At 36.6% G+C, this 19,737-nt stretch overlaps 1 protein-coding gene across 3 annotated transcripts in view; it reads left to right on the top strand.

Annotated features, from left to right (window-relative positions):
* LOC136835186 (ATP-binding cassette sub-family C member 5-like) overlaps positions 1-19,737 on the top strand; it is a 48,113-nt gene that overhangs the window by 8,657 nt on the left and 19,719 nt on the right. The window contains exons 1-9 of one of the 3 annotated variants that reach the window (XM_067098416.1): positions 994-1,060; positions 9,060-9,140; positions 11,961-12,087; positions 12,883-13,068; positions 14,648-14,798; positions 16,396-16,551; positions 17,336-17,439; positions 17,635-17,782; positions 18,311-18,436. In XM_067098416.1, coding sequence (XP_066954517.1) covers positions 12,022-12,087; positions 12,883-13,068; positions 14,648-14,798; positions 16,396-16,551; positions 17,336-17,439; positions 17,635-17,782; positions 18,311-18,436 — 937 coding nt within the window. In that variant the 5' untranslated portion in view covers positions 994-1,060; positions 9,060-9,140; positions 11,961-12,021. Of the gene's footprint in view, positions 1-993; positions 1,061-4,920; positions 5,122-9,059; positions 9,141-11,960; positions 12,088-12,882; positions 13,069-14,647; positions 14,799-16,395; positions 16,552-17,335; positions 17,440-17,634; positions 17,783-18,310; positions 18,437-19,737 lie in introns of those variants that run through there. The other 2 variants (XM_067098414.1, XM_067098415.1) reach the window with 2 other exon arrangements.

Raw genomic sequence — 19,737 nt, 5'->3', positions numbered from 1 at the left:
AGTTTTCGCTACACGCACCAGAATAACATTATTAAAAACTGAGGTTGATTTTCGACATTTTGGAACAACTTGTCCCCAAATTTGATGTCGCGAATTTGTCTGGCGTCGGTACGACAGTTCTTTAGCGTACATGAGTGACTTCAATAGTTACCAAATTAAAAAAAAAAAAAAAAAACATTCAGTCGGGTAATAGATTCCAGGAGATATTTTTGAGCAATGCCACCTTAGCACAAGGTTCAACGCCGCATAAACACCGTATGAGTATAAAACAATAACAAACTCTATTAAAACTGTTTTTATTATTTCCCCAATTTGACTCAGCTGAAAACCAAACTTGATACGAAAATATGACGCTGTAGCATTTGACTTTTCTATACTGGGACATAACAACTTTTTATGATTGGGTAAGCAATATCACCATTGCATAAGGAGGAAATACTTCTACAGTATAATGCTTGCATCCCGCCCCCCTCTCCCGGGGCTTGCAATCCCAACCACCCCCACCCCCCTCGTCAGATGGTTAGTAAGGAAAGCACAATGAAAAGTTATTTCACCGTGATGAATAAAACATACAATGAAAGATGGGAATATGCCTTACTGTTTTTATCGTTGTTGATATGCTCAAATCACCGATTGCTAGTTTGATAATGTGATAGTATTAATGATAAAAGTTTTTATTCTTATTAATTTTATTATTATTATTATTGTAAAAAAACGACATAAACGGAGGGAAAAAATAATAATAAAAGATAAATTAGCAAACAAGGATAATAATAAGTAAGCAAATGAATAGCAAATATAAGCCAAGATAACAACAATACGAAATATTTCTTGACAAGAACTTGAAGATGACATAATACACTATAATGTAAAAATACTAAATTTGCAAGTTTCTTTTTATTAAAGCTACTTTTAATTATTATCGGTCTATGAAGTAACATGAGGTAATTAAATGTTTCAGTAAGTTGATGAGATTACTCTCTCTTGTTTCAGAGTGGGGTTGACTCTGTCTGGCCGCCTGTCTCGTTGGAGAAAGGAAAGAAATTAATCTTTATTGAGAGTAAGTGGTCGCGAACAAGGTCAAGATGTTTTCCTAGTCTCTCTCTCTCTTTCTCTCTCTCTCTCTCTCTCTTCTAAAAACTTTCATTAAAACGAATCTGCTGTGATGGAGAATGAAATATTTTTCAACAAGTTTCGTAATGTTGTTGATAAACTGACGTAACAGTGCAATACGATCATTTTTTACCTAAAACTGAAATAAAATAAACAAATCATTTTGCTAGCGTTCTTTTCCTGTACGATACCTGTTCGGTGCGTAATACCTCTCGGACGTCACCTGTATCTAACGGTCGTCCTAGTGGAAAAAAAAAAAAAAAGTCCTCAGGGATCCCACTAAAGGAGCCCCACGGGTCCCGGAGTCCTTCAACCGGTAGAACGACCTCACGACTAGGGAGCATGGATACCCAAGTTGATACCAATCCCCCAAGGCCGAACTTCGCGTGCGTGCCCAGCTTATCCCAGTGGTACTTTAGAGGGCATGTCGAGGCAATTATCACCGACATCTTAGGAGTTGCGTAAGCTTTAGAGATCTCAACAGCAGCTGATGCTCTCCCTGTTCTCCTTATCGTGTTTTGAGGGAGGAAAGCGGATACTCGGTTATCAGTGTTAGCGAGGTCGTATTATTCGGTGTAAAGACAGAGGGTGACGGAAGGTGATGCAATGCTTTCAGAGCATGTAGCAATTTACGAGAGAGAAGGGGGAGGGAATAGGATGTACTGCATGATTAACTGAAAATCCTAAGTTTGCTGAAGCGTAATGCAGTGCTTTTAGAGCATAAAGTAATCGCTAGAGAGAGAGAGAGAGAGGGAAGGAGAAGGATTTACTGTATAAGTAATTAAAAAACTTCTAAGTTAGCTTATTCCTTGAATTAATGCTATAAACTCTCATCAGAGGATTAGTTATGGACTTAATACAATTATTACAGAGTTTGCTAATCTCAGTCACCATACCAATTAGAGAGAGAAAGGAGCACGACTTCGTGATAAATTTTCGTTGATAAATGAATTATTTATGCAATTTGCAGAGTATCATAAAACAGAGAAAAAACTTTATTTCAAGAAAACCTCATGATAATTAGCTTGCCATACAGCAACGTCTGCTGAGGACCAAATGATTTTTCTTCAGGATGCCGTTGTTATGGCACCTACTGTGTTATTATTATTTATTATTGTTCCTGTAATTAATAATAATAACAAAGACAAGACAGTAAATGTTGAACGTGAGCGAAAACTTCCTGATCAGCCTCTTGGTTTTCCAACCTTTTACTGTACTTGCAGGGCTGTTATTATTATTATTATTATTATTATTATTATTATTATTATTATTATTATCAACTGGACTGTATCTACATCCTCTACTTATATATAGACATATCAAAATATGGACTTCGGTCGAAATAATTCCTTTAAAGTATACCTTAGTTTAACCAGACCACTGAGCTGATTAACAGCTCTCCTAGGGCTGGCCCGAAGGATTAGACTTATTTTACGTGACTAAGAACCAATTGGTTACCTAACAACGGGACCTACAGCTTATTGTGGGATCCGAACCACGTTATAGCGAGAAATTAATTTCTATCACCAGAAATAAATTCCTCTAATTCTTCACTGGCCAGCCGGAGATTCGAACGCCGGCCCTGCAGAGTGCTAGCCGAGAACGATATCGACCAGTCCAGCAAAGAACTGTTTATTCCTTACAAACGTTCAGTTTTATGGAAATAAACGTAGACGTAGTTTTTAAAATAAAAATGTAGGCAACATTCTTCTTCTGATGCTTGAGAAACAACTTGGATTTCAATTTAAAAAAAAAAAACTTTAAAAAGCGATTCGTCAGGAGCTCAAGATATTTTTCCATTATATCTCTCGTTTTCGTCGAGTTGATTTGCTTACGAAAACTGGCGTCGTAACAACGATGGTCATATACGGTGCTTTATTTCTTTAAAATTATTTTTAAAGAGAAAGCAGACCAGGATAATAGGTTGTCCGTTTCGTCGGCTTCTTATAAACTAAAGATGTCATTAATTATTTTTGTGCCTTTATTGTTCTATTCATCACATTTCTATATAGCAAAGTCATCTAGTTCGAACAAGCACTGAGTATTTTTATTTTCCTCATATATCTTTGAGACCTACACGCCTTTTTAGCTGGCGAGTTAAAATTAAAATATGTCACTTGTTCTGAGAACATAAAATTTATTTAAATTATATTATCACGTTTGTTTCAAAACTTTCACTCCAAGTATACACTGATTCATATGTAGCACGCATGTAATTTATGAATATATGCCCGTGTGGCCGCGCATATGTATGTATAAGTTTGTAGCTGCATTCTAACGTGCATCTGTTTTCATATAGTATGTGCATATATAGCTTCGCAGTGCATGCAGATAAGTATAAGCGCGATGTGCATGAGTAGAAAACAAGACAAAAAAAAATCTTTTACTTTCAAGACCTTTCTTCCTATAGAGTTTATCTTTCTTATGAAAAAAAACTGTTATTGCATCACGTTGCTCGCCCGTTTGATTCATGCCCTACTAACTGGTTCGGACCAGATCATTTATCTTCAAGATGCCGTTGCTATGGCATCTACTTCGTTATTAAATACTCCGGCCGGCGAACGAGGAATTAGAGGAATTTATTTCTGGCGAGAAATTCGTTTCTCGCTATAATGTGGTTCAGATTCACAATAAGCTGTAGGTCCCGTTTGCTAGGTAACCAATTGGTTCTTAGCCACGTAAAATAAGTCTAATCCTTCGGGCCATCCCTAGGAGAGCTGTTAATCAGCTCAGTGGTCTGGTTAAACGAAGATATACTTTAACTTCGTTATTATTATTATTATTATTATTATTATTATTATTATTATTATTATTATTATTATTATTATTATTATTATTATTCCCGTTCGGAGGTGGCTCCAGAGAAAACAAGAGAACAAATGCCACTATCAGGTTGATTACTTGATTAATATACCACTTATGAACACGGGCGAAAGTATCCAAATCAGCCTCTTCAGTTATCACTTTCTACCTGCATAATTGTTATTATTATTATTATTATTATTATTATTATTATTATTATTATTATTATTATTATTATTAACTGGACTCTATCTATATCCTCTACCTTAGTGTCGATTTATCAAAATATGGACATTGATCGAAAAGGGTTACTGCTTGCAACTCGTCAGTGTTATGGAAATACGTGGTTTTGGAAAAATTGCCGGTTACGTTGTCTGTTACCCAAGAAAAACTGGAATTTCAATAAAAAAATAAACTTAACTAACAATGGCATATCGATTGTTATCGATGCCTCTTTTTTTATTCTTTTTATTTCACCTAATATTTATTTTTGTTTATTTATTTATTTATTGTGATAAGACCAATGTCCCTCAGTCTTTCAATATTAAACCGAAGATACGAATAATAATTTTTTTCTGTTCATTTATATATACTTTTTTTTTAATTTTCACGGCAGTATAGTATGGGAATAAAGATTCGACTTTTGTCCTTAGGACAAAAAAAAAAAAAAACAGAGCAATCTTGGATATCTATAAGATTGTTTTAAACTTTCATTCCAGTGTATTCTGATTCTTACCTCATAAGGATACAATTTATGTATATATGTATGTGCGCATAGCCGCTCATTCTAAAGGACATATATTTGTTATAGTATGTGCATTTATAGGCTAACATTGCGACAGAAAACAAAAGAAAACATTTTTTGTTAGACCTTTCACCCTATTCCGTTTAAGTTTCCCATGCCAAAAAGCCATTGCATCACGTTGCTCAGGCGTTTAATTGATGACTTAGCAACTCTGGGGCGGCGGTTTGGCCGTCGCTTATATAAACCGAAACGGGGAGCTCAGTCTCGTGTTGGTGTGCGTTGCATACTTATCGCACAACGCGCGAACTTAGGCTCACCGGAGCTTAATTGTTTTCTCGTTTCTTTATTACCTATAAGTGTTGTGTAAAGTTAAGACTTTATTTTGTTAAGTGACAGAAAGTGAAGACCATGAGGAGCTATGACGTGCCGCAGATCGCAAACAATGGCAAAAGCAACGAAAAGTAAGTCGATAATCTTTGGTGTAGCTTTTCTAGCCGAGAGTCTTTCGAACTAATGGCTTCCCTAAGGTATTCGCAACTCCTCTTCGCCGGCGCTCCGCTCGTTTTTTACACGGCTACTTTGTAATTCTTTCTGGTTTGTAATCATAACAGCGAGCATGTAATGAAATAAAAAATAAACAGGAGCAATGAAACCGACCCATCCCCCACCATTAAATTGGGCCGATACCGGTTCAGTTTTTGCCGGCAAATATTGAACTGATGGCTCTCCCGAGTCGTGTTTCGATTCCTGGAATCAAATACGTGGTCTCTCCACACCCCCACCTCCTAGACAAATATAAACTTTAAAAATGAAGGATTAACCTTACACATATAATCTTAAAGTATCAATAAACCAGCTTTCTAATTTCCCAAAAAACACGGCGAAGAAATGATGTTGCTTCATTATTTCTAAGTGTCCACATTCATTTCACTGATTGTGCATTTATCTACCTATTACTACAAGAATTATATTTTATATATATATATATATATACTTATATTATATATATATATATATATATATATATATATATATATATATATATATATATATATGTATGAAAAACTGAATTACTTAGGACTATTTTGGTTTTTATGGCCACTTTATCATAAAATAAAAAAGTCATACATTCGTTTCCGCTCTATTAAAGAAAAAAAAATTTGCAAATATGGTACGATGTCTGGCAACACGGTGTTAAGTGTACCAGATAAAGGTCCTTGGAAAATCTGGTAACTATATTAGTTCTTGATCATCATACCCTTGGAACACAAACGTGTTTGATTATTTTTGACATGGGAAATCTCGTAATGAATTACTTCTGTTCACTTCATCTTTTGTAATGATCATTAATCTTGCTTTTCTGTTATTGAATTCCTTTTAATACTTCTGTAACAATAATCGTTTCATTATAATTATATATATAAAATCATTTCTCGTAAGTCAAAGGAAATAAATGTAAAAGTCAATAATTGGTTTCTTATGAAAACAAGAAAATTAACTGCAATAAGATTGTATTGGCCTAAACATATATTCTGTAAATTCTCGTTTTTGTAGTGTATATATATAGAATATAACATATATATATATATATATATAGCCTATATATATATATATATATGTATATATATATATATATATATATATATATATATATATATATATATATATTATATAATCTGTACTTGTTTAAATGATATTGTGGAACACACACCCACGCCAGAGTAAGTATGTTGTACCAAGAAAGTTAATTTTGCATTGACTCAATGTAAAATCCATCTCTCATACACTTACAAAAGTACATTAGCAGTACTTCTTTCCCCAGTTACAATGCATTAAAGCTTCTTTACTTTCCAAGAAGTTCACCTTTCAACAGATAAGCACCTTTCTCCCTAAACATCATATTTATGCCATAGTTTCAAGCATTTACTTGCTCCCAGTTTCTCTACGTGTTCTAACCACTTGAGCATTTAATGTGTATGCCTTCTTCTTTGCTGTTTTCGTGTTATCTTGACCTCTTGTTTAGTAATGATGATATTAGTTACCTTTAAATTAATATTTTTGAAATACATTAAACGACGAATGGTTCATTTTATTAAGTTTTTTACCGTCAGTGCAAGAACAGTAATTTTTGAAGTGCATTGGTAATTCAAGGATAATATATACCAGAATAATTTTCTATATTTAGAGTACTCACGTTCTTTCAGTTTATTATTATTATTATTATTATTATTATTATTATTAGTAGTAGTAGTAGTAGTAGTAGTAGTAGTAGTAATAGTAGATAATGCTAATAACGGTGAAATGAGTGTGATTAACTAGGACACGAAGCAACATTATATCCTTACGCCGTTATATTTTTTAAATAGGAAAGCCATTGTCCTACATTCGGTTTGATGTGGTTTAAATGTTAGTTTACAGAAAATGTGTTCGTGTATTCACACACATACACAAATGTATATATATATATATATTATTTTCTTTTTTGTTTAATCCGTTTCCTTTCAGAGAATCGTGACTTTCACACTTTCGCTACTGAACCGGGAATGAGTTTGTTGTGTAGAAAACTTCCATACTAACATACATATAATGTATATGTGTATGTATATATATATGTATGTATGTATATGCATGTGTATAAAATTATATATATATATAAATATATATATATATATATATATACATATATATATATATATATATATATATATATATATAATATTAACTTAACAGTTTCAGGTAACGATCATCCATCTTCAAGATTTTATCTTTGGGTTGAGCCTTAGATACAAATTTGTTTTGAGGTATGTTCCTTGTAAAGGACAAAAGTGAATCACTATAAGAACTGAGTTTCTTGCCTTTACTAAACTCTTCTTGCCTATATAAATTTCCACGAAATCTGTATATACTGCCTCTATAGAGTCAACTAGGCCGGTTAACGAAAGTTTCCAATTCTAGTCTTTACTCGCAATTGAGATAAGAGCTCTAGAAAACTGTAGTTCTGTCTGTGCTTGCGACCTGAGACTTACCCCCACCAAAATCACTTTCATGCATCATAATAAAGTTTTCATCTAACCTACCCTTGTCACAGACTCATCATCAACATAGAGTTACAGGGCTGCTCTGGAGCAGAGCCCGTGCTGGCCAAGCCAGCTAAATCTGAAACAACATCAGACCTGGGATAGACTTGTTAAAAGCTCTGTCAGGGCTTATGACATCCATAATGCGTCATAGTTAGCAAGTCGTCATTTTTCATAAGTTGTATTTGAACAGAGATCTTCCACATTCCCAATTGATCCCCGATCCCCTTTTCCTGCCGAGAGCGACCACATTCGCTGAACAGCAGCACCAATGTGCAGTAAATGTGCCTCGCTGTCGAACTTCTCAGCTCCAGAGGTCCTTTATTCCTCACGCCGTTGGACTGTGGAACAGTCTTCCTGAGGATGTCGCGCAACTGGAACTTCAGAAGTTCAAGGGAAGATGCAATGCATTGCTATCCTGAATACAGTTCGCCTTATATTTTAATAATTTACTTACATTTTATTTTATGTATTTCCTTACTTTATCTGTTTTTCTAATAACTGATCTCTTCTTTCTGTATTTCCCATTACTTTCTACTACTTCTTTCGAATGAACACCATATTCCTTGAAAGCTTGAATTTCAAGTCAGTGGTCCCCTTTCGTGGGCTTATTCCATAAGAATAGGTTCATCTTCTGAATAATGATGATATAATAATACTCTGCCATAGTTCACTCCACTGTTCTCTTCATCTCTTCACCATACACTTTCATTATCACTGTCCACAGTGAGCTGCTTCGAATAATGCGGAGGTAGTTCCAGTGCTTTGTCTGGCGCTTTTGATAACCTTAATATGGCTTGCGTTCATGAAGTTATTTTTGTTACTTCCCTTTTAGGGTAATCGTAAGCGTTAATTGAATAACTGCCAAACGCTTTCAAGAGTCATTTTCAACAAACAAATTCTTTTCCGTTTCAAAAATTTTACTTTCAAACCAAATTGGGACTATACATGGGTCTGTGCTTATATATATATATATATATATATATATATATATATATATATATATATATATATATATATATATATATACATTTTATATATATATATATATGTATATATATATAAAACGTGTAAATGTACAGACATACACACAGACATATATATATATATATATATATATATATATATATATATATTTATATATATATATATATATATATATATGTACATACATACATACTCGTTTATCCATATACGTTATTTTCGTGTTTGAAATTACGGTGTTTGCAATCCATTAAAAGTCATCAGTAGCTTGAAAACTGACGAAAAAGGTTAGGTTTGGTTTCACTTCCAATCATTTTATTTTTTTCTTTTTGTTTCAGACATGAAGAGAAGAGAAATGGCAGATCTTTCAGATATGCACAGACACTCAAGCAGTTTATACCGTTCAGACCACCGCCCAAGTAAGTACTTTTCCCTTGTTTGTCAGAGAGAGAGAGTTAACCTTTGAAGATCTGACTTTGTCTATATGCATGTAATACTCTGCACCGAAGGGAAAGTTTCTTTTCAGCTCGAGAGAGAGAGAGAGAGTATTTGTGCTCTTGAAGTATTGAAGAACTAATTTGTTCCAATATGCACAATATTGCACTTGCTAGTCTAAGACAACTATTGCCATCATTAGCGTTCTTGGTGCAGAAATAAATTGTGCAATCAGCCGTGTTAGAAGCGACACCGACAAAGGATTAAGCTGAGAAGAATAAGAAGAAGACCCGAACGTCACTGAATTGACTGAGGTTGATTACTTAAATGCCCAAAAGATGCCCGAGGGCGCGTACAAAGTTCTTGCCCTCAAGGACTTCTTAACGACACTTCTCTGTTGGGGCAGCCCGTTTGAGTTGCTCCCTTTCTATTATGGTTTGTTAAGGACAAGGAGTTTGAGTAGTCTGCAAATGCTCGATTGTCAACCACTCCTCCCCCCACCCCCGTTCCTCCCCTTGCCTCCCCCACCCACGCTCCTCCCCTTCCCTCCCCCACCCACCACTCCACAATACTCACCCAGGGAAGTAGAAAGAATTACGGTAACATTTTAGATAATATTTATACGGCTGTATCTTTTAAGTATACCGAAAATTTACTTTGCACAGTAAATACCCTCTACAGAATACTTTCGAAATGAAAAAGTACTATATGGCATTCTACTTTGTAGAAACAAGTAACAAGTGTTGAGATGTCTATCAATTAGTGAAAATTGAATTACTAGTGGTTCTCTTCACTTGACGACGGTCTCTATACTGGCACTTTATTTTGCACATTCCTACTGGGTGGCATAAAAAGAAAAATGTCTTTCCTTGAAGGTACTCCACCAAGTTAGAAAAATACCTTTTATATACAGAGGATGAGTGGAGTATAAGTTTGCAGTATAAAATTTAGGCCAAAGGCCAAGCGCTGGGACCTATGAGGTCAATCAGCGCTGAAAAGGAAATTGAAAGTGAAGGAGGTTTTAAAGGTGTAACAGGAGGAAAACCTCGCAGATGCACTATGAAACAATTGTTAGGAGAAGGCGGAAAGAAAGATGGAAGAAAGAATGAGAAAGAAGGTACAGTAAAAGGAATGAAAGGGGTTTCAGCTAGTGGCCAAAGGGACGCTGCAATGAACATTAAGTAATGAAGTAATGCCTACGGTGCATTGCGTGAGTGCACCATTTGCCACACACTACCCACCTCTGGGGATAGAGGAGGAGTGTGTCTATATAAAGTTAAGTATACCTTAGTTTTACCAGACCACTGAGCTGATTAACAGCTCTCGGCGAAGGGTCGCTAAGAACCATTTGGTTACTTAGCAATGGGATTAGACTTATTGTTTTAGCGTGGAATTTCTGTCACCAGAAAGAACCTAATTTGAGACTTAGTTAGCCCACAACTCTACCGACTCTCCCAACACTGTGTGTCCTATGAATTCGGACCTACAACTGCCTCGCCTTTATTGTGCATCAGGAGGCGAAGAAACCAATAGAATTACTTATCTGCCCATTAAGTTCAAGTCTGTTTTTTCTGTATTTCAGAACAACGCAAACAGCAATATCTGTACAAGGGGTTCATGACCCTTTTTTTCCCCGTCAAGAGTACCCCCGAGTGCCCCTTGAGTCATACCCAAATTAACATGATCCTAGAAACAAAATGGTTGTAAAGTAAAGTTAATTATCTATTAATTATTATTCAGATTTATTATTAGTTAGGTCTGTATGCTGAACCTGTTACAGGCGTGAAAGGTTAAGCATTAAAACTAATTTATTATAAAATGGTGTTAAATGTAACTGACTCATTTTAAAATTCTAATAAAGTTTTAAGGATAAACAGTCTCGTCTCACCCGCAACCTGAGACTTCGTTTGTAATGGTTGTAGATAAACATAATTCGGTATTTTAATGGATCTAGTGTACCGATAGTCGCCAACACCATCATTAATCTGCATTATGACTAAGCAGGGGTGAAATTGAAGCTAATCTTATGAAATACTCTTGGGAAATTCTAAGTGACACTTGAGAATCTTTGATCTAGACATTCCTTGAATATTGTTCTTATATACAGCCTTATACATAATTCGGTATTTTAATGGATCCATTGTACAGATAGTCGCCAACATCTGCATCATGACTAAGCAGGGGTGAAATTGAAGCTAATCTTATGAAATACTCTTGGAAAATTCTAAGTGACACTTAAGAATCTTTGATCTAGTCATTCCATGAATATTGTTCTTATACAGCCTCTCCTGCATCCACCTACGGTGTTTTCAACTGGTAACCTTCAGCATTTGAGTATAATGCATTGTATTTCTTCAATAAGAATAATATTATTTAGATTAACATTTCTCCCTTTAGCGGGAAAGTGTGCTTGAATAGCTACTGAGTGGTGACAATATAAAAGAAAAGAGAAATTGTCAACTTTATTGAAGGTGAAAGTACTGAGCAAATTAAGGCACGGGAGTGATGACTGTAGGCCTATAAACCCAGATTGAATGTGGATTCACGACAATGATGATGGTGATTCTGATAATGAAATCTAGAGTAATGATAAGCAAAAGTTAGCAAATCCTAGTCCATTAACACATCTTTCTCTCCCCCACCCCCACGAGAGTGATGATAACCGTAGGCTTATGACTCCAGACTGAGTGTGGCTACGACAATGATGATGGTGATTGTGACAATGAAATCAAGAGTAATGAAAGTCAAAAGCTATCATATCCTAGCACACTAACACATCTTTTTCTTCCCCCCCCTTCTCCAAGGAATAAGGAAGTACTGCCCACCAGGTATGCAGGTCTCTTCAGCACCGTCAGCGTCAGCTGGATGACGTCACTCATGTGGAAAGCTTACAAGAAGAAGATCGGAGATGAGGATCTGTGGTCTCTGCCGGTAGGGGTGACATTCTTCCTCTTCTTCTACTTCCTCTTCATCTTTTCTTATTATTATTATTATTATTATTATTATTATTATTATTATTATTATTATTATTATTCAACAGTTGAACCATATTCATAGGGAACTAGCCCACCACAGGGGCCATTGACGTGAAATTCAAGCTTCCAAAGAATATGGTGTTCATTCGAAAGAAGTAACAGAAGGTATTGGGAAATACAGAAAGAGGAGATAAGTTTTTAGGAAAACAGATGCATTAACAAATTAATAAACAGATAAATAAATAACAGTATTCCTTCATATTTTCCAGTGATTTATAATCCCTCAGAAGTATTTTGTTTATGCTGATTTTAGGAATGAAAATGTATCTTTTACCATATAATAGTTAAATAACAGTTACCGCAGCAGGATGTTGTTTGCCCCATTTTAGTAATGAGAATTAATTTTCATGACGTTATGTAAGTGTTTGCAAATATCTCGAGATTAATTTGAGCTAATTTTTAATCATTTATTTTTATGATTGATAATTAATTTAATAGGCCGTCGAGTCCATTTCTTATGCATAGTCTTCATAGGATTTTTTCTGGAGAGTAAAAGTCCCTCAAATAATATGGGCGAATGGTTGTGACATGTTCAAATGTTCCCTTATTATTAATATGTTTTTTGAGTGAAGAATGTTAGCGCACAAATTGCTTACGTCCAAACTAGCTAAAAACAAGCTAAAAAGTGTTTTCTTCTAAAACTATCATTGCCATTTGGTCAAAACAAAAAACAATTTTTTTTCTTCTTCAGCGCGAAGAGAGTGCAAAGATCAACGCCGACCGTCTGGAAAGGCTGTGGCAGGAGGAACGCGCCCTGGCCAAGAAAGCCGGCCGGTCTCCTAAGCTCTGGAAAGCAGTCTGGCGTTTTTCGCGGACGAGACTTTTAGCGGCGCAAGTCTTGGCGATGCTCATAGATTTCGTCTTCTTTCTAGGACAGGTGAGTAATTCACTTTCCTGTGATTAATACACACGAACGAAGTTCTTTGTGGGTGTAGTAGGATACGGACATCAAGTTTCCTTTGCAAAATTAATGAGAAATAGACAGACTTGATAAGCTCAGTTAGGAGCAGACATCTGACATCTTGGACTAGTGAATGATAGTCTTGACGTTCTTTGCATGACCTTTGAGCAACACATGTCACATTCTGTATACGCCAAGTGAATAGTAGCCTAGTAGACGTAATATTCTTTACAAGATCAGTAAGTAATAAACGTCAAGTTCTCTGTGGAACCAGAGAGCAGTAGTGGTCATATTCTTTAAATGTTTGTTCTTGTCACCTCGGTAAGATTTTCAGAAACAATCTAAACTCTCATGTCGATGATAATGATGATATTTTTGCGTCCTAAATCCCAGCCATTATATTTCATGCTTTGGAAAGTTAGTTAATGTTTATTTTTGTTTGATATTTTTTCCTAAGTAAGTCACTGATCTGTGGTTTGCAAATTTAATCAGAATTGACGTGCTGAAAGCAGTGAATTACTTCAAAATATATAATTTTGCAAATGTTCTTGATTTATGATGTTAAATAAAGAAAATATTAAGAATAATCGTTTGCTCACATGAATATAATTTTAATCAAGTGTCGTCACTTCCTGTGATAATATACTATCAGTACATAACACGTGACTTTTGAACATCTTTACCTTCCTGGACCAGAAGCTATGTTCTGTTTACATATGAGTTTCGGTCAGTTCTTACTTTGTCCTCCTTGTTGGGAAATACAAACAAAGTAGCTTATCTTTCTGTCTGTCACTTCAGTCATTGCTTTAGAAACAGATTCTATATTTTTACGCTTAGTAAAAGTTATAAAGCTATCACTTCAATGTATGCTCGTAACTTAAAAAGCTGGGACATTAGATTTATGCACATTTGCCTTAGTTTATCTTACTTATTTTACTTTTTATGTGCACAAATGTTTAATTTTTTTAGTAATCTCTGTAGTTACGTATTTATCATTCTCCTTATTTTTTCTTTTTTTCCACGCGTGCTTTCCATCCTTAAAAACTCGCTTGTCAGGTTAATGACCTTTTAAGCTTGCTCCACAAGAATCCTTAATTTGGAATGATAATAATACGAATAATAGGGGGGAAACGTTGCGGGCGGGAGCAGTGCTGAATTCTGATTGTTGATAGGGGATTATTGTTACCAAGCCAAGCCTTCTTCCAGACATAGATGGGACACCTTTTGAGAGAAGGCTACCAATGAGAATTCAATGTTGCTCTCACTCGCAACCCTGGCCTCCTGTACGTACCTCCACCCACCAAGGCCAAGAGAGACAAGGTCTACCCAACTGGGTGGAGTCGCCTCCCACCTGGGGTAACAACGTAGGCGATGACGTATCTTAAAGGTACCTGCTCATTACGGCAACTCGCCTGCGGACGCAATAAGGAGGTAGACAAAGCTCCGCCTACATGGGGGATTTTGGGGGAAGTGAGCAGACCTTCTCTTTCTCTTGGCCTCGCCACCCACAAGTCCGAATAATAATAATAACAGATATAATTTTATCATTCCACAGGTCCTCTACCTCCAGAAGATCTTAGAGTACATCAACAGCCCCGGCATTGACTATGCCTACGCAACTTATCTCTTCGTGGGCAAAGTGTTCATTACTTCGCTTCTGACAATAATCTTTTTCAACGCCCTTTATATTCTGGGCATTCACAACGGTAAGTAACACTATCTGGTGGGTATTTACAAACATAGGTCAGAAGATGGGAGGGATATTTACAAGCATAAGGCAGATGACTGGAAGGGTATTTACAAGCAGAATTCAAACAGTGTGAATGGTAAAATTCTGGTCAGTGTATTTATATATGTATATGTGTAAGTATACTGTATATATTTCTATTGTTCTTTGGCAACGTTTCGAAGCAAAACATCATAAGAGCTGAAAAAATCTTTAAAAAAGGTAGAGCTCTAAATCAATACAAAAAAAAATTGTAGTAAATATGTCTGAATTTAGTAAAATACAAAAGTTAAAAGAACTGAATGAAATTTACCGAATCCCTCAACAACAACAAAAATGGACACTGGGTGACTGGAAAGTACAAAGATTGAGCATAGCTTTTGATCTCGTCATATGACATGCAAGATTCACATTCGTTAGCTTGCTCCTAAAAATTGGCAAACTCCTCCTTACTAAAAGCACAGAAAGTTGCATGGCTGTTTCCATTATTATTATTATGATTATTATTATTATTATTATTATTATTATTATTATTATTATTATTATTATTATTATTATTATTATTATTGTGAGAATCAGTTCACCCTTTCAGCACATTTGTGATGGAAGCGAGATTAGTTCTGAGTTTAAAACTTGGCAGGAAGGGAAGTGTGCATGTTGAGTTTGAAGGAATGAAATATGTTGAATTGCTTGCTTACTGAATGTGGAGTAAGATGGTCTGAGAAGGTTGGGAATGCGAAGGAATTTAGGAATGGTAAAAAGCTATGTGTAATTGAAAAAATATGGGTCGGTGCTTTGAAATGGTTTGGTCATGAGGAGAGAATGGAAGACAATAGGGTAGATGAGAGGGGAGTGTGGAAAGAATGGTAAAAAGGTAGGCCCAATTAAAAAATAAATGGGTTGGTTTTTGAAATAGCTTGGTCATGAGGAGAGAATGGAAGACAGTAGGACAGTTAAGTGTATAAAGCGGAAGAGGAAGGGCCCAATTCTAGTGATTGGCATCCTGTGTCAAGTGTATGTAGTGCCTGATTCTGTATAAGTTTTTTTACCTGAGGCTCTTTAACTTACTTCGACAGTTAGGGGCTGAATGCAGGACTTCCACCTTAACGTAAAATACCCTGATTTAGGGTAACCAGACTCCTCTTAGGGCAAGGAAAAAATGTAGGAAATCTAGGGTAATCTGAGGAGACCCAAAATTTTCTGTCTTTTTACTTTTTAAGGTATCTTGTTTATTATTATTATTATTATTATTATTATTATTATTATTATTATTATTATACGATTCCTGATTTTTTTTTACATAACGTTGCTTCCACATTCCGCCCATATCCTAGAACCTCTTTTATTTCTCTTACTGAGCCTCCGTTCATATTCTCTTTCTTCCAGTTGGCTTTCCACCCTCTCCTAACAGCTGTTTCATAGTGGAACTGCGAGGTTTCCCTCCTGTCACACCTTGCAAACCTTCTTATTGTCAGCTTCCCTTTCAGCTCTGAATGACCTCGTGGGTCTTAGCGCCTAGCCTTTGGCCTAAATTCTTAGTTTTTCCTCCAGAACCAACCCTATTCACTTCGCCTCAGGTTCCAGGTTAGCTGGAGCGTTGCAGGCTCTGGTGTACAAGAAGACCCTCACGCTGAAGACTGGAGGCGAGAATCTCGCCGCCCAGGTCATCAATTTCTCGACGAATGACATGGAGAGAATATTTGAAGCCTGCATATCCTGTGTCTTTTTGGTCGGTGAGTACAAGTATTCGTAGAAGTATCTCCGGTGGTCATGAGAATTGTGAAGTACGGTTTAACTCTGTGTGGAAATTTACGTTTAAAAATCATTAACTCATAAGAAGTGTGTAGTACTGTAATGTTTATGGCGAAGCTATCACGTTATGTACATTCTGAAATATATATATATATATATATATATATATATATATATATATATATATATATATATATATATATATATATATTATATATGCCATGAGTGGCTAAGACAGTTAAAATCAAATTTATGGAAACAACCAACTCCTTGTACACATATTTTTAACATATATTGCTTTACAAAGGAAATCTTCCTTACATCAGTAATGATTTTTTGTGAGACCATTCAGAGGTTATGTCTCACCCCCCTTTCCCTCCCCCTTCCACCCTCCCCTTCCCCTGCGCCTAGGTGCCCTCCCATGGCACATGTCCATCTAAAAGCAATCAGGCAGGCCGTGGAGATACGGCCAGTGTTAAGTACTTGGTATGCTTGTTAAACAGTGTTTCTAGATAGTGATACTGGTGTATTATTTTGTAGATACCTGTCAGTGGTATCTCATTACATCAACCATTAAAAATCAAAAACCCTTTGTGAGATCATCTGTATATCCAATTTGGTATTAACATGAGAAAATTTGATAATGATTCCCCCCACCCTACCCAACATCTTCCACATAGGCCCTTCTACATGGCCCCCACACATAGAACCTCGGCAATGCCACTGTTTCTTATCCATATTATTATTATTATATTGTTATTGCAGAGGTGCCTTGCATCTTCATGATGAACTTTTGTTACTGCGTTTATGCTTACGGCCCCTGGGCAGCTGCCGGTTTTGGAATGTATCTGGCATTTTACCCCACAATGGTAGGTGTACTGTACATTCTCTCTCTCTCTCTCTCTCTCTCTCGTGCATCTAAACATGTGAAATTCGTCTTGCAAAATTAGCAGTCCAAAAAATAGTTCGAAGGATCTTGAGCATAAAAAAATGTCCTCGTGTTGTTTCCTGATGTCAGTCTGTATCATGCAGTCTCTGTCTTATCTTTATCTTTACCTTTTAAGGCACTTATCGCCAGGGCGCAGAGCACCATCAGGGAACACACAATCCGGGAGACAGACAGACGCGTAGGTCTCATGAGCGAAATCTTGAACAGCATCAGACTCATCAAGATGTACGCATGGGAGGAGCCTTTCGCCAAGAAGATCGCAGGTGCGTGATGACGACAGGTAACCTTGATGGCCATTGCACCTGTCTCCTATGTCCCGTAAGGGGTGGTTCCGTCAGTGCACCTCACGTTGCACACTGTAGGCTTTACTTGGGTTCTTTGTATCGTCCCTTCGGCCCCTAACTGCAACCTCTTTCATTCCTGTTACTGTACCTCCATTCATATTCTCTTTCTTCTGACTTTCCACCCTCTCTAACAAATGTTTCCTAATGCAATTGCGAGGTTTTCCGCCTGTTGCACTTTTCAAATCTTCTGGCTGTCAATTTCCCTTTCAGCGCTGAATGACCCCATAGGTCCCAACGCTTGGCCTTTGGCCTAAATTCTGTATTCCAATTCCTGTCTCTTAAGTCACAGCATCTTTTCTTGACGCCAGCACAAACCTGTATGTAAAATGAACTAGATACTGCATGAGACATTAAACGTATATAAAATGAAGTAGAAACTACATGATACATAAAATGAACTAGAAACTCTATGAGATATTAAATAAGACGTTCGTACCTCATTTCCAGGTATTCGCAAGTGTGAAATGCAGAAACACAGGGCCGGCGCCCTGCTCAGCTCGATCACCAACACTTTAACTCCAAGCGTCGGGATCCTAGCAACTATAGCAACGCTTCTGTGCTTCACACTTACGGGTAAATAAGTCAGTTCGCTCTTCTGACCTTTGACCTTACATTAAGCTATTCCTTTTGACCTTCCTGATCTTTGACATGATCAGACCTTCTTACACTTCACATTTACCGCTAAATAACTTATTTTTACTTTTCTGGTCTCACACTTACGGATAGATAGCTCCGGTCAGTCCTTCTTAGTGAGACACGGGTAAATAACTCAGGTAAATAGCTCGGGTGAATCCTTCTTAGTGAGACACTCGTAAATGGCTGGGGCAAATCCTTCTTAGTGAGGCACGAGTGAGTAGCTCGGGTAAATCCTTTTTAGTGAGACGGGTGAGTATCCCGGGCAAATCCTGCTTAGTGAGACACGGGTAAGTAGCTCGGGTAAATCCTTTTTAGTGAGACTGGGGAATACCCCAGGTAAATCCTTCTTAGTGAGACACACGGGTAACAGTCTGTAAATCCTTTTTAGTGAGACAGAATTTGAATATCCTGCAAATCCTCTTAGTGAGACATAGGTGAATAGCTCGGGTAAATCCTTAGTGAGACACGGATAAAAAGCCTCGGGTAGATCCATCTTAGTGGGATACGGGTAAATACCTCAGGTAAATCCTTCTTAGTGAGACTCTGGTAAATAGTTCTGGTAAATGCTTCTTAATGAGACTTGGGTAAATAGCTCAGGTAAATCCTTCTTAGTGAGACATGGGTAAATAGCTCGGATAAATCCATCTCACTGAGACGTGGATAAATGGCTCAGGTAAATCCTTCTTAATGAGAAATGGGTAAATAACTTCGGTAAATCCTTCTTAGTGAGACAAGGGTAAATCCTTCTTAGTGAGAAATAAGTAAATATCTCTGGTAAATTCTCCTTAGTGAGACACGGGTAATTAGCTATGTTAGATCCTTCTCAGTGAGACACTGGTAAATAGCTCAGATAAATCCTTCTTAGTGAGCCACGGGTAAATAGCTTAGGTAAATCCTTCTTAGTGAGACATGGGTAAATCCTTCTTAGTGAGACACGGGTAAATCCTTCTTAGTGAGACATGGGTAAATAGCTCGGGTAAATACTTCTGAGTGAGACATGGGTAAATATCTCTCGTAAATCCTTCTTAGTGAGACATGGGTAAATAGCTCTGGTAAATCCTTCTGAGTGAGACATGGGTAAATAGCTCTGGTAAATCCTTCTGAGTGAGACATGGGTAAATATCTCGTGTAAGTCCTTCTTAGTGAGACATGGGTAAATAGCTCAGGTAAATCCTTCTTAGTGAGCCACGGGTAAATAGCTTAGGTAAATCCTGCTTAGTGAGACATGGGTAAATCCT

The sequence above is a fragment of the Macrobrachium rosenbergii genome, chromosome 55, assembly GCF_040412425.1.
Source record: "Macrobrachium rosenbergii isolate ZJJX-2024 chromosome 55, ASM4041242v1, whole genome shotgun sequence".
NCBI lineage: Eukaryota > Metazoa > Arthropoda > Malacostraca > Decapoda > Palaemonidae > Macrobrachium > Macrobrachium rosenbergii.
Note: the sequence above shows the minus strand (reverse complement) of the source record. Positions and strands in the feature narration are given on the sequence as shown.